The 16,390-nt window shown below is 44.2% G+C and overlaps 1 protein-coding gene across 3 annotated transcripts in view; it reads right to left on the bottom strand.

The window, feature by feature from the left end:
* LOC124596496 overlaps window positions 1-16,390 on the bottom strand; it is an 836,705-nt gene that overhangs the window by 163,680 nt on the left and 656,635 nt on the right. For all 3 annotated transcript variants that reach the window (XM_047135655.1, XM_047135657.1, XM_047135656.1), the window contains one exon: window positions 10,473-10,613. In XM_047135655.1, coding sequence (XP_046991611.1) covers window positions 10,473-10,613 — 141 coding nt within the window. The remainder of the gene's footprint in view (window positions 1-10,472; window positions 10,614-16,390) is intronic.

The raw sequence follows: 16,390 nt of genomic DNA, 5'->3' as shown, positions 1-16,390 counted from the left end.
TAATAATAATAATAAAAGAAACTTCACATTAAGGAAGAATAGCATGAAATAATATGTTGTAATCAGAACAAATATTTTTGGTTACAATACATTATTACGCACATTACACTTTTGCCCAGTCCCACCATAGGAAAGCCCTGAAATATTTTTCATGAAAGACCTTCTTATGGCCTTATTGCAGTGGTAACACCAGTTCCCATCAGACTACCAAAATTAATCAATGTCTACTTGTAATGCTAGTAGTTAAAAACACTTGCAATGTGAGTTTCAGTTTGGAAAATGTGTGAATTTATTAAATCAGATTGCAGCTGTATTTTGTGATGTGCGTCACGGTGTGCTTGTGTAATTTCATAAATATTATTTGTAATTATAAGTCAATCAATCGGTTATCTTCAGTAACACTTGTACTACTTCAAATCCCTAAATATGTACGCTTCAGTGATAGACACAAAACAAGTTGTTGATTAGCTTAATTCTGACAGATGTGTCCCAGAGTAAAAAAGTGTATTTTATGAAAATGCAGTTAAGAAGATAGATTTAATAAAATAATTACATGAAATTACACATATTACTTGAGTTTTATTTAAAGATACTCCGTTCACCTATTGGAAATTGGATGTCATCATACCCCAATAGAAAGAACTTAGGACTTCTTGTGACATCTACATCTACATCAATACTCCGCAAGCCACCTGGCGGTGTGTGGCGGAGGGCACTTTACGTGCCATGATCATTACCTCCCTTTTCTGTTCCAGTCGCGTATGGTTCGCGGGAAGAACGACTGTCTGAAAGCCTCCGTACGCACTTTAATCTCTCTAATTTTACATTCGTGATCTCCTCGGGAGGTATAAGTAGGGGGACGCAATATATTCGATACCTCATCCAGCAACGCACCCTCTCGAAACCTGGCGAGCAAGCTACACCACGATGCAGAGTGCCTCTCTTGCAGAGTCTGACACTTCAGTTTGCTAAACATCTCCGTAACACTATCACGGTTACCAAATAACCCTGTGACGAAACACGCCGCTCTTCTTTGGATCTTCTCTATCTCCTCCGTCAACCCGATCTGGTACGGATCCCACACTGATGAGCAATACTCAAGTATAGGTCGAATGAGTGTTTTGTAAGCCACCTCCTTTGTTGATGGACTACATTTTCTAAGGATTCTCCCAATGAATCTCAACCTGGCACCCGCCTTACCAACAATTAATCTTATATGATCATTCCACTTCAAATCGTTCCGCACGCATACTCCCAGATATTTTATAGAAGTAACTGCTACCAGTGTTTATTCCGCTATCATATAATCATACAATAAAGGATCTTTCTTTCTATGTATTCGCAATACATTACATTTGTCTATGTTAAGGGTTAGTTGCCACTCCCTGCACCTAGTGCCTATCCACTGCAGATCTTCCTGCATTTCGCTACAATTTTCTAATGCTGTAACTTCTCTGTATACTACAGCATCATCTGCGAAAAGCCGCATGGAACTTCCGACACTATCTACTAGGTCATTTATATATATTGTGAAAAGCAATGGTCCCATAACACTCCCCTGTGGCACACCAGAGGTTACTTTAACGTCTGTAGACGTCTCCCCATTGATAACAACATGCTGTGTTTTGTTTGCTAAAAACTCTTCAATCCAGCCACACAGCTGCTCTGATATTCCGTAGGCTCTTACTTTGTTTATCAGGCGACAGTGCGGAACTGTATCGAACGCCTTCCAGAAGCCAAGGAAAATAGCATCTACCTGGGAGCCTGTATCTAATATTTTCTGGGTCTCATGAACAAATAACGTGAGTTGGGTCTCACACGATCGCTGTTTCCGGAATCCATGTTGATTCCTACAGAGTAGATTCTGGGTTTCCAAAAACGACATGATACGCGAGCAAAAAACATGTTCTAAAATTCTACAACAGATCGACGTCAGAGATATAGGTCTATAGTTTTGCGCATCTGCTCGACGACCCTTCTTGAAGACTGGGACGACCAGTGCTCCTTTCCAATCATTTGGAACCTTCCATTCCTCTAGAGACTTGCAGTACACGGCTGTTAGAAGGGGGGCAAGTTCTTTCGCGTACTCTGTGTAGAATCGAATTGGTATCCCGTCAGGTCCAGTGGACTTTCCTCTGTTGAATGATTCCAGTCGCTTTTCTATTCCTTGGACACTTATTTCAATGTCAGCCATTTTTTCGTTTGTGTGAGGATTTAGATAAGGAACTGCAGTGCGGTCTTCCTCTGTGAAACAGCTGTGGAAAAAGGTGTTTAGTATTTCAGCTTTACGCGTGTCATCCTCTGTTTCAATGCCATCATCATCCCGGAGTGTCTGGATATGCTGTTTCGAGCCACTTACTGATTTAACGTAAGACCAGAACTTCCTAGGATTTTCTGTCAAGTCAGTTCATAGAATTTTACTTTCGAATTCACTGAACGCTTCACGCATAGCCCTCCTTACGCTACCTTTGACATCGTTTAGCTTCTGTTTGTCTGAGAGGTTTTGGCTGCGTTTACACTTGGAGTGAAGCTCTCTTTGCTTTCGCAGTAGTTTCCTAACATTGTTGTTGAACCACGGTGGGTTTTACCCGTCCCTCACAGTTTTACTCGGCACGTACCTGTCTAAAACGCATTTTACGATTGCCTTGAACTTTTTCCATAAAAACTCAACATTGTCAGTGTCAGAACAGAAATTTTCGTTTTGATCTGTTAGGTAGTCTGAAATCTGCCTTCTATTACTCTTGCTAAACAGATAAACCTTCCTCCCTTTTTTTATATTCCTATTAACTTCCATATTCAGGGATGCTGCAACGGCCTTGTGATCACTGATTCCCTGTTCTGCACTTACAGAGTCGAAAAGTTCGGGTCTGTTTGTTATCAGTAGGTCCAAGATGTTATCTCCACGAGTCAGTTCTCTGTTTAATTGCTCAAGGTAATTTTCGGATAGTGCACTCAGTATAATGTCACTCGATGCTCTGTCCCTACCACCTGTCCTAAACATTTGAGTGTCCCAGTCTATATCTGGTAAATTGAAATCTCCACCTAAGACACATGCAGATGTGAATGACAGAATTTTCCAATAACTGAACATACAAAGCTAAGTACAAATAAGCTTCACCTTCTACCCGAAGTACTTGCAAATTAGTAGTCTGGTATACTCTACTATAATTTACTCTACTAAAATACTCTACTATAATTTATTGTCTTGACAATGTTTTGAATATATCCATTGCCACTTTCCTCTCTCTATGTTTGCCTAGCCATTTTCCTAAGAGCTGAAGATTTTTAACTTACAACACATTAAAATCTAATAGAATAAGGGGCAGTTGAACAAAAAAAGACAGATGAAAAAGGAGTATGTAAACAGTTTAATATGTCAAAAGTAATCACCAAACAAAGTACATTTAGCCCTCTGTGACACAAGACAGATGACACTTCCTGGCAGATTAAAACTGTGTGCTGGACCGAGACTCAGACTCGGGACCTTTGCCTTTCGCAGGCAAGTGCTCTACCATCTGAGCTACCCAATCACGACTCACGCCCCATCCTCACAGCTTTACTTCTGCCAGTAAAGCTGTGAGGACGGGGCGTGAGTCGTGCTTGGGTAGCTCAGATGGTAGAGCACTTGCCCGCGAAAGGCAAAGGTCCTGAGTCCGAGTCTCGGTTGGGCACACAGTTTTAATCTGCGAGGAAGTATTATATCAGTGCACACTCCGCTGTCGAGTGAAAATTCCATTCTTAAGCCCTCTAGCCGGGGCTGTGGAGAGCTCTACGAGCATCGCAACAGTTTCAGCCCGTTCGGTGGAGAGCAGGCGGCCGGGACACTTCACTTTGGCTTCTCACCTACGTGCAAAGTCGTGTATTCTTCTTGCACCAGTAAACCACTTTTACTCGTTGCAGTACTGACGTATTTCACCTTATCCCACTCCTACCCATGCGCCATCTCCCAGGCAGGATACAAAAGTTGGCGATGAGGTTTCCCCTTTTTTCTCCTATTGTTTCCTTTTTTGCTCAGTACTGCTTTAGCTTTTTTGTGATACGACCATGTGATTGAGTGACTGTATCTGAGTGCTCCCACCTTTCGCTATATAGACCTTCCATTTGTGTAAACCGTGGCTTCACCACAGAAGCAGGCTTCGCTGTCCAGTCTTGCCCGTTTTCGGGCTCAGCAAATGACGCAGCTGCTTGCTGCCATAAATGGACTGGTCACACTACAAACTGCAGCTACTTCGGCGCCTCGGACGCCACCGCCTGTACCGACGCCGTCGCCGACGGCGCCGCGATTTCGTGCCTTCAATCCTGACGTTGAACGCTGGCCAGAATACATCGCCCAGTTCGAGGCACACTTCGCAGCATACAACGTACCAGGTACAGAGCGGCTTGCTTTTTCCATTGCCAACGCTAGTGTTGTGTTGTATCGTGCACTCGTGAAATTGTTTCCCACCACCCGCCCAGAAACTAAAACTTACGACGAAGTGATTGATGCTTTGAACTCCCACTTCCGTGGCAGTGTAAATGTGGTAGCTGCACGCTACAAATTCTTTCGCCTCCGGCGTGGCCCTACTCAGTCCAATAAATCTTGGTTAGTGGACCTTCAGGGACTAACACGTGAGTGTAACTTTAAGTCATGTGGACGCTCATATGCGGATATAATGATTAGAGACGCTATTGAGGAGAATGTGGCAGTTCACCGCATCCGTGTACAAATCCTCAGATTTAAAAACCCATCTTTGCAGGAAGTAGTGGACTTGCTAGACAGACAAGATACATTAGACATGGCTACATCCCGTCAAGCACAGTGTTATTTTTGTAATAAGAAAGGACACGTGCTAGTTGTGTGCAGTAAGAGAAATTCTAATTCCCGACCTATCTCCCGTTCGCGTGATTCGCGTGGGCGTCACCGCAACGGAAACTGCCGTGACCGTGATTCAGCTTATGGATGTTAATGCCATTTATTCCAAGCCTCCTGATGCACGTGCGTCAACAGCTCGTCGTGTGAATCAAGTTTTGCCAGACACTTCCTCATTCAGTGCGATGCGAGGAAACTTTTTGTTACTTTGAACATTTGTGAGTTCCGTTCGCTTGCAGTTGGACACTGGTGCGTCAGTTTCTTTACTGAACAAATCAACGTATGACTTGCTTGGTTTGCCCCCGCTTAGTTGTTCACATTCCACACTGATTGCATTTTCTGGACAGGAAATCTCAGTTCTTGGCGTGTGTAGTTTGCAAGCCACATACAGTGCAACGACACATACGGTGTCTTTCCATGTACTTCGCTCTAGTGATGCTACGAACATTTTTGGCATGGACGCATTTGAACTTTTTGGCCTCACAATTCAGGGCAATGTACTTTGCATCAATGCTAGTGACCATGCAGACAGTGTTGCCGCACTATGCAATGATTTTGCTGAACTTTTTTCTGATGGACTAGGTTGAGCCACCGACTTTGCAGCGCATGTTGTAGTTGAAGACAACGCCATGCCTATTTTCCAGCGCGCACGCCTGGTACCGCACGCACTGCGCGACGCCATAGCTGCTGAACGTAAGCATTTGCAACACAACGGTGTCATTGAACCTGTTTCTGCTTCGCCATGGGCTGCGCCTATAGTGTGTGTCAAGAAACCAAACTGTCGTCTCCGTATTTGTGCTGACTTTAAGTCAACAATAAATCCCCAGACAGCTACATTTCACTTACCGCATCCTGAAGACATTTTTGATAAGCTTGGTGCAGGAAAATTCTTTTTCACGATTGACTTGCGGGACGCATACTTTCAGATTCCGTTCGACGAACAGTCGCGGCGCTATATTGTGATCAATACCCACCTTGTATTGTTCAAGTTTCGCCGCCTTCCGATCGGTTGTGCTTCGGCTCCTGCTATTTTTGTCTCATTTGCAGCAGTTGTGTGCCAGTGTCCCTGGTTGTTCCACCTATCTGGACGATGTAGTCGTATCAGGTCGCACCCCTGACGAACATTTGCAGAATTTGCGTGCCTTATTTACTGTACTTTTGCAGGCAGAACCAAAGTGTCACAGAGAAAAGTGCAAATTTTTTCTAACTGAGATTCAGTATTTAGGACATGTGATTAAAGGACAAAGTATCGACCCCTTGCCGTCATACCTCAGTGCGATTGGAGACTTGTCAGCACCCAGGAACTTGAAAGAACTTCAGTCTGTGTTGGGAAAAATTACACATTATATTAGGTTTATACCAAATGGAGCGCAGATTGCAGCACCTTTGCATCGCCTTCGTCGTATGAACGTTCCCTTTGTTTGGTCTTCGGAATGTGACGCTGCTTTCCACAAGCTCAAATCTGCTTTGTTGAGTGATCGCTATTTGATTCCTTTCGATCCCTCCAAACCAGTTGTTTTGGCTGTCAAAGCATCTCACAGCATCGGAGTGATTCTCTCGCACCGCATTAATTCTGTCGATCGCACGATCGCTTTTGCGTCTAAGTTGCTCAATTCTGCCCAACAAAACTATTCTCAAATCGAGAAACAAGATTTAGCTATTGTCTATGGAGTGACTAAGTTTCATAATTTTTTGTTCGGTTGCAAGTTCTATTTGGTCACCGATCATAAGTCTTTGACGTCATCGTTCCACCCGCCAAAGCCAGTTCCGGACCGTACTGCACAAAAGTTGCAACGTTGGTCTTTGTTTTTGTCTAACTACAATAACGAAATCTTGTTTCGGCCTACGGCCCAGCATTACAATGCTGATACTTTGTCTTGTCTGCCTATTGGTCCTGACAAAGTGTTTGATTCTTCCGATTTGTCATGCACTCAAAAGGTAAGGAATTAGCTGATGGTTTTCCGGTGGATTGTCATCACATTGCTGCTGCGAAAGCCGCCAATGCTTCTTTGCAGATTCTTTTGCAGTATATTCGTACTCCATGGCCTCCATCTGCTACGCAGATTTGTGATCCACTGGTTTGACATTACTTTGTGCAATGTCAAAACTTGTCTGTACACCACGGCGTTATCTTGTTGCGAACTGACAATGATCGGTCTCGTGTGGTTGTACCTCGTTTGTTGCAGTTGGAAATCCTCCGTTTACTGCACGCTGGTCATTCGGGTATAGTGCGGACGAAGCAATTAGCGCATCGTCACTGCACTTCAGTCGGCATTGATAAACAAATTGAGAATTTGCTTGCTAACTGTCGATCTTGCGCGGAACATCAATCTGCTCCCTGCCAGCGCTTCTTTGCATGGCCGACTCCTACTGCACCTTGGCAGCGCGTTCATATTGATTTTGCGGGTCCTTTCTGGGACACCCGCTGGTTGATAGTTATTGATGCGTACAGCAACTTTCCTTTTGTTGCACATACGTCTACTACTACACCTGCCAGTACTATTCAGGCTTTGACGTCTATTTTTTGCATTGAGGGCCTTAATGAAGTTATTGTCTCTGACAATGGCCCACAATTTGTGTCATCAGAGTTTCAAGTGTTCTGTGGTGCTAATGGCATTTGCCATCTGACCTCAACCCCATTCCGCCCCCCCATTGAACAGAGAGGCTGAACGCTTTTTACGTACATTTAAGTCGCAGATGAACAAGTTGCACACCACGCACTCTCACGAGCACACACTTTGGACTTTCCTCGCTTCCTATCGCTCTCAGCCGTGCGGCACCCGTTCCCCAGTGGAATTGCTACACGACCGCACCTATCCATCGCTCCTGCAGCTATTGCACCCGCCGCCACGCGCTCCCGCTGCTTCGCCTCGTTCTGGCTCAGTGCCGCACGATTTGGTGTTTTATCACATTTTCTCTGGCAGGCAGCACTGGGAGCAGGTGCACATTCTTCGCCGGCTTGGCTGCGCCTTATTTCTCATTTCTGGTCCCTCAGGCATTGTCAAGTGTCACCGGAACCAGATTCGTTTGTGCCACCCTCGGTTTTCTGCCGCTGGTTGTTTTCCAGCAGCATTGGAGGCTTCGCGGCTTCCACCACCTCAGCCCACGAATCCACCAACGGCGCCTCCTCCGCTCGCGCCTCCGCCATGGAAGTGCCTGCCGTCACTGTCACTGCCGGTCCGGTCACCTGCACCGGACGGGCGCCTCTCGCTGCTGCCGTGTTCCTCCGCTGTGCCAGAACCGATGGACGCTGAGGCTGCCGGCACGCCGCCGCCGCAGCCGCCACCGTCGCCCACGGAGGTCGTTGCTCCGCCTCCTCATGCGAGCATACCCAGTAGCGACATGTGGCCTCGGCAGGTTTTCCACGGGGCGTTTTGCCTCACCCCCTCACAAGCAATTCACGGTCGCGGGTGGACAGCGCGCCCTGCAGTTCCGCTGTCCACCCACTCAGCTGCGCCACCCCTGGGTCCGTCCACCCACCGTCAGAAGCCGTACTCAATGACGGTACGCCGTTTCAGGGGGGAGGTATGTGGTATCGATAGCAACGATGTCGCAGGTTAGTAGCCAGTTAAGTTGGCACTACGACAGACGACGACGACAGCACCCTCTAGCCGGGGCTGTGGAGAGCTCTACGAGCATCGCAACAGTTTCAGCCCATTTGATCAACAGCAGGCAGCTGGGACACTTTGCTTCAGCTTCTCACCTATGTGCAAAGTTATGTATTCTTCTTGCACCAGTAAACCACTTTTACTCACTGCAGTACCAACGTATTTTACCTTTTCCTGCTCCTACCCATGTGCTGCCTCCCAGGCGGGATACAAAAATATGGAAGTCACGTGCAGAGAGATTTGAACTATATGGAGGATGTGTAACAGCTTCCCAGTGAATCTTCTGCAGTGTACTTGAAACAACCTCGGTAACACACGTGGGTCCGCCCCGAAGAAAGACATTCGTGGTCACCGATTTGCTTCAGATTAAGAGGTGCCTGCTTAGATACAACCGTGGTTCCATAGGCAACTGCAAACGTTTTTCAAGAAGAGACAGACCATCTCATTTCACAGTGGGATAAATGAATTAAAAGTTATGGTGATACTTTTGAAATCATGAACAGTTTATTTACTTCTTTTCCCATATGTCTTGTTTTCATTTATGGAATATGCTTTCAAATGAGCTTTGTTAGTAGCAATTTCCATCTAATTTTGATTATCTGTGTATTTTGGTTATCCATTTAGTCTAAAATCTGCATTAACCTAGATAGCTGAGAGTTTACTTTGTATTGCAATTCTTTCATTTAATGACAGAAAACCATATGAAACAGGTCATCAAAAGTCTAAATTGTGCAGATGCTGAAGGAAGGGATTGCAAAGTAACTATGTACTAAATGTCAAACTCCAGAGTGCTTTAATTTTGATTTATGCAACAAGACTAGATGTATCCTGTATATTTAATAACTACTCCCACAACATCTCTACCACTTAGATAGACTACAAAATAAAGAAACTATCAAACAGAGGAACAAGCTGTAACAACATGCTTGTATATGTCTTATTAATTACTGAACAGCATCAATGATAGAGCTGCTTATGCTGTATCAGCCAAGCACAATTAATTTCTGCACACAAACTTAGAAATAACACTGCACAAGTATGGACAATGGAATGTGTCAGAGAACCAGCTGCCAAATAGTTGGCTGCTGTATGCACATAAATAAAGAGTTAAGCTCAGTTTATGAACTTTAGAGCACACAGGCACAAAAATACATTATCAATTACACTGACCAGTGTGAGCAGGTCCTTAGATGAAGTTATTTAAATGAACAAATAATGAGGGAAGAACAGGGTGATAACACAAGGGGACAGGGACAGGAAGGCAAAATAGTTGAGATACGGCACCACAGGAAGTTCATCAGTTGCAGAGAGTGTATTAGTACCCTGGCCTACATAGATAGTACATGGATTAGAGCTTAACATCCCATTGACATTGAGGTCATCAGAGACAGAGCACAAGTTAAGAATATTTCAAGGATGGGGAAGGAAATCAGCTGTACCCTTTCAAAGCACCCATCCTGGCATTCGCCTGGAGTGATTGAGGAAGATGAAAAAACCTAAACAAGGACAGTCAGATGCAGATTTGAACTGGCATCCTCCAGAATGTGCTGACCACTGTGTCACTCCACTCGATGCCACAAGCAAGTAGCTGCAGCAGTGCTGGTGTACGACATCATTATTACCTACACAAACAGCCCATCATCTGATAAGACACGATATACCTGTGACAGGATTTGAATACAATGTGTCGGGAGGGCATACTCTCAAGTACTGAATGTGTGCAAAAAGTAGCTGGCAGCGAGGTTGAAATCCCATCCTGCTTTCACTCGAGTTTGTAATAAAACGTACAATTGACAGAATAAATTGTCATAAGTCTTATTTTCAGACATGTATCACCTTAAAATTTAACACTTTGAATGCAACAGTTGCATACTTATGTTGCCAAGCACAGAATAATATAATCTCTTCACTGCCATTTTTCTTTTTCATATACTCAGTTGTAATAGACTGCATTTATCTGCATTCCACAATACTCCATTAATAGCTTTCTACACACAGCTGTACTACAAGCTTACCTTTGGTGTAAGAAATAAGTAAGGGATCGGAACAGGTGTTCGAGATGCTTCCCTCAAAACTTCAAATTTCTCTGTAGCTGCACGACGAAGCTGCCGCCGCACAAATCCGCACAATAATTCCAAGGAATCTTCAAATTCAGTCTGTTGGGAAAATAGTTGTTCTTTCACAAAACATCCAAATATAAATGAAAAACAACAGCAGTAAATCTTATACTAGGTGTGATCAAAATTTAACACGAATTTTTTAAATTTTGCTGGTGTTATATATTCAATTTTCAATTTTTTTTTATGATATTGGTACACATGTCCCTGACGTACATTTGCATTCAAAGTTATAGACGTTTTCAAGCGCTCCGCAAATTTTTACTTTTCAAAAGGTGGATCAAAGAATATGCTTTAAATTTTGCTTGAAATACAGAAAAAGGTGTGGCATCACATTCAAAATGTTGACTGTGGCTTTTGGCGATTCTACTATGAGTGAGACATGAGCTTATGTAGAAACATTTCAAAGAGGACTGAGAAAACAGTGAAGATAACAACTGCCCTGGACACGCTAGCACATTGTTTACTGATGACAATGTGGAAGAAGTAAAGAAAATGGTTCTGGAAAATCACCGAATCCACGTCTGTTGATGTCGGCATAAAAAGTGGCTCTGAGCACTATGGGACTTAACATCTATGGTCATCAGTCCCCTAGAACTTAGAACTACTTAAACCTAACTAACCTAAGGACATCACACAACACCCAGTCATCACGAGGCAGAGAAAATCCCTGACCCCGCCGGGAATCGAACCCAGGAACCCGGGCGTGGGAAGCGAGAACGCTACCGCACGACCACGAGCTGCGGACATGATGTCGGCATAACCTTTAACTCATGTCAAGCAATTGTTCTTCTTATTCTTATTCTCCTCCTCCTCCTCCTCCTCCTCTTCTTCTCCCTTTTCATTTTGGTTATTTTTTTATGGGGGAGGGGGGTGGGAGGCGGGGGGTATGAAACATGTAGCAGCAAATTTTGTTCCGAAATTGTTGAATTTAAGCCAAAAATGATGTCGTGTAGACATCACTCAGAAAATGCTGAATGAAGTCGACAATGATCCAGAACTTCTAAAGAAGATTATAACAGGTGCAAAAAGCTGGGTATACACGTATGACATTGGAATCAAGGCACAATCGTCCCAATAGAAACTGCTTGAAGAGCCACGACCAAAACAAATTTGACAAGTTCAACAACATGAAGGTTCTTCTCACTGTTTTCTTTGACTGTAATGGGATGGTGCACCATGAGTTCCTGTCTTATTATCGTATGGTCAGTAAGGAATACTACACGGAAATTATCTGCCTTTTTATGAAGCAATTCAAAGAAAACAATCAGAATTGTGGCAAAACCACTATGTAAATTGTGTCACAACAATGCTCCCACTTAAAACTCTGTGCTGGTTCGTAATTTTTTGGCAAATAACAAAACCGTTATATTGCCTCAGTCACCGTATTTGCCAGGCATGACCCCTGCAACTTTCCTCAATTCCTGAGACTGAAGAGAACCACAAAAGGACATCATTTTGCCACCACTGACAAGACATAAAGAGAATCGTTGAAGGGACTGAACACCATAATGAAAAGTAAGTTCCACAAGACTGGAACAAGTGCTAGCACAAGTGTATTTTGTCGAAGGGAACAAAGTTGATGTTATTGAATAAATAAAGATGGCTTAAGAAAAAGAAAAAATTCCACTACTTTTGATTACACCTCGTATACTTTAACAGCTTGTCCTTACAGTAAAAGTCACTGACTTCACACTGCACTAGTCGTTAGTGCTGCTAAATTACTATATTATATTCTGACAGTTCTTACAGAGACGGGATGAGAAATTCTGAGGCATCATCAAAAGCCGAGGTGGACAAGTCTGTCTGTCTCTTCTACAATATGGGAAAGGACAACCAGAGTACATATAGAAATTATTCTGCTACAGTACAATGGCAAAAACGGTCTCGGAACAAGTCTCGAAAAGAAGTTGCAGAAAAGTATGATGTAAGTAATAGTGAAATAAAGTAGATTATTTGCACTATACTCTGGGGACAGAACCTGATGTACCCGCACATGTCACGAGTGTGTATACACAAAAATCTGGCGAAATTTACGAGCAAAAGACATTTTCTAAATTACGACAATATTATGAAAAGGCCTCATTGTTACTCACAGTACAGAGGAGATGTCGATTAGCAGACTGCTAAACATGTGAGCTTTAGACTGAAAAGGCCTCCTCCTTATGTAGAAAATGCACAGTCCACACACATGTGACAGCCGACTCGGGTCATCGACGTCAGACTGCGAGCAGCTGCGCCTGATGGGAGAAGCAATGTGAGTGGTGGGGATAAGGAGGAAGCCAGGGCATGGAGAGGGTGTGACAGGAGGATAGGAGTGGGGGAAGGTGTAGCACTGCTTGTGGGAGTATGGAGGGATCTGGTAGGGATAGGGCAGGGCTGCTAGGTGCAGTCGAGAGTTTCTTTTTTTTTTTTTGAAGGGGGGGGGGGATAGTGGAAAAGGAGAGAAGATGAGGAGGGGGGAAAATGAGAGAAGAAGAGAAGGGAGGAGAGAAAGAGAGAGAGAGAGAGATTAATGGAAGTGTTTGTGGAATAGGAGGCTTCGTAGTACTGCAGTGAGAGCAGGGAAGAGAGGGAAGAGGGTGAACAGCAGGGACTAATGAAGGTTGAGACCGGGGGGGGGGGGGGGCTGTTAGAGTTCTCACCCGCACCAGTCAGAAAATCTGGTGTTAGAAGGACAGATCCAGGGATGCAGATGGCAGAGGCTGTGCAGCAGTCACTGAAGTGAAGCACGTTGTGTTGGGTAGCACGTTTAGCAACTGGGTGGTCCAGCTGTCTCCTGGCCACAGTTTGTCTGTGGACAGACAGCTAGTTGGTTGCAATGCCCATGTAGAATACAGCACAGTGGTTGTGCCTCGGTTTGTATATCACACGATTGCTTTCACAGGTAGCCCTACTTTTGACGGATAGTGAGTAGGACATTCCTCATTTCAGGGTACGACCAGAAGCAGTCGAAATCCTAGTGGAGAATGTGACGTAGTTGCCCCATTTCTAGATGTACCGAGTCACGAGGGGAGAACACTTCTTTGTGTTCACCTCCCACATGCCCACCGTCCAGCCACAAAGGGGTCAGAATCACAAAGAAATGGAGCAGCTGAAACCTGTTCTCTGCCAGGGTTTTGACTACCTCTTGTTATGCCCTGAAATAAGGATTGTCTTACCTGCTATCCGTCCCATCCCTCCGTAGTGATATTCTGCCGCCCACCGAATCTGTGCAATATCCTCGTCCGATCCCTACTCCTTCCCTGCTCCCGATCCCTTGCCTCGTGGCTCATGGCTCACATCCCTGTAAGAGATCTAGTTGGAAGACCTGTCCCATACATCCTCTCACCACCATGTACTCCAGTCTGGTCACAAGCATAACCTATCCCATCGAAGGTAGGGCTGTCTGAGGGAGCAGTAATGTTATCTACAAGCTAAGTTATAACTCCTCTGCTCCATTCTACACGGGCATGACGAGCTGTCTGCCTGCACAAATGGCCACTGACAAACTGTGTCCCAGAAACAACTGGACCACCCCGTTGGCGATCACACTGTCCGACACAATGCGCTTCTTTTCGGAGACTGCTTCGAAGCCTCTGCCAGCTATTCTGAACTGCATAGGTGGGAACTCTCCCTGTAATATATCTTATGTTCCCTTAACTCTCTTCCCTGCTGCCAATGCAGTACTGCACAGCTTTCTATTCCACCTACACACCCACTAGTTTCTCTCCCTCTCCCTCTCTCTCTTTTCTCCTTCCTCCTCCACATCTTCTCTCATTTTTCCCTACCCTTCCACCTCCACCCCACCCCCCAAAGAGCTCCTAACTGCACCTAGCACCCCTGCCCTGTCCCCATCAGATGACTGCATGCTCCCTCAAGCAGCCCTAAACCTCCTATCACTCCTCACCCTGGCCTCCTTACACCCAACACCCAGACTGCTTCTCCCTTCAGACACAGCTGCTCACAATCCAGCCTCAGTGGCCCGTGTCAGTGGTCACGTCTGTGTGAGTTGCGCTCACATAAATGTGTGTGTGTTTTCTACGTTAGAAGAAGGCCTCTCAGCTCAAACCTCACGTGTTTAGCAGTCTTTTTTGTCACGTCTGCCTGTGTTTCAACACCTCTAAATTAAATATGTAGGTGGTTGAAGCAAGTCTAAGAATAAATGTCTCTGCATTGTCTGATGTCTGAATGAGAAGTTAATGGAGTAAATGGAAATATACGAGATAAGAAAGTAGCCGGTGAAATGTGACAGCAAAGAGGAGGAGGCGAGAAAAGTTTATTGCTAAGGTCACTGCACTGCTGAAATTTGCTAAAAGCGAATGTAAATCTGTGTGTTAAAAAGACTTATTTATATTTTTGGGGGGTACAGCATTATACGGAAGTGATACGTAGATCGTAAACGGGACATACGAGAGAGGAATATAAATTTCTGCAATCCACAGTTACATCTGTATCCGTACTCTAGAAACCACTGAGAAATACACAGTAGAGGGTAAGTCCCATTAGACCGGTTGTCGGTATTTTTCCCCATTCCATTCACAGGTGGAGTGTGGGAAGAACGATTGCCTACATGCCTCTGCGCTTGCCGTAATTAGCCAAATCTCTTGTTCGCTATCCCTACGGATGTAATACGTAGTGGGCTGTAACGTATCTCTAGATTCGACACTTAAAAGTTGGTTCTAGGACTTTATAACTAGGTTTTACAGGATCTTTTGTGTTCATCTCCAGGCGCCTGCCAGTTCAATTCGTTCAATATCTCTGTGGCGCTCTCCCACAGATCGAACAAACCTGTGACCGTTTGTACTGCACTTCTTCGTAGCTGTTCAGTATGCCCTCTTAGCCCTATTTTGTACAAGTCCCACAAAGTCGAGCAACGTTTTAGAAATGATTCCGTGAGTCTTTTGTACGCAGTCTCCTTCATACACTGATAGCATTTCCCTAATGTTCTAGCTATGAAGCACAGCCTGCCACCTGCTGACCTACAACTAAGACTGTGTGATCTTTCCATTTCATATGCCTATAAACTGTTACACGCAGATATTTGTTTGATTCGAACGAATCCAGCTGTGACTTGCTGATATTACAGTCACAGTATATAGCATCTATTATGAGTGCTCCGGTTTACATTTCTCAACATTTGAAGCAATTTCAGTCTTTGCACCACTTTGAAATCTTATAAATATCTGACTGAGTAATTGTGCACCTCCATTCAAAATGTACTTAATTATAGATAACTGCAGCACCGTGTAGTGTTACAGAAGAATGCTGTCAATTAGGCAGATAGACTGAGTAAGTAATAAAGAGGTGCCAACTGTAACGAGATGAGAGAACATCGTGAGGCACTGAGGAATAGTTAATTTGGCGATAGAGGGAAGTGGGTAGTAAGAACTGAAAAGGCAGACACGAGTACAGCAAACAAGTCAGTTACAGTAGTTATTCAGGGATGAAGAGGCTCACACACTACAGACTGGCACATAAAACTGCATCAAACCAGAGTCCGGAATGAAGATCGGAATGACAACAATCTCTGCATCCCGTATACCTCAAATATAAATGGTCTGAACAGTTATAACAAAAATCGACTACACTAATGTTAGTAACAATTCGTAGTTATTGAGATACGTGGTCAAAGATATCACATTCTCCAACAGACCACACCGTATAATAAATTTCAAAATATTAGTATGCATTTGAATGATTAGAAGGCTAGTTAAATATACAAATCCAATAATAGTATGCAAGTTCACATATACCACAGCAAAAATTTTTAAATTTGATTTCTACTTTTCACAGATGCATTTACATCACCTACAAAACCATCAACTGATATATAA

The sequence above is a fragment of the Schistocerca americana genome, chromosome 2, assembly GCF_021461395.2.
Source record: "Schistocerca americana isolate TAMUIC-IGC-003095 chromosome 2, iqSchAmer2.1, whole genome shotgun sequence".
Classification (NCBI taxonomy): Eukaryota; Metazoa; Arthropoda; class Insecta; order Orthoptera; family Acrididae; genus Schistocerca; species Schistocerca americana.
This window is presented reverse-complemented; position numbering and strand designations above follow the sequence as displayed.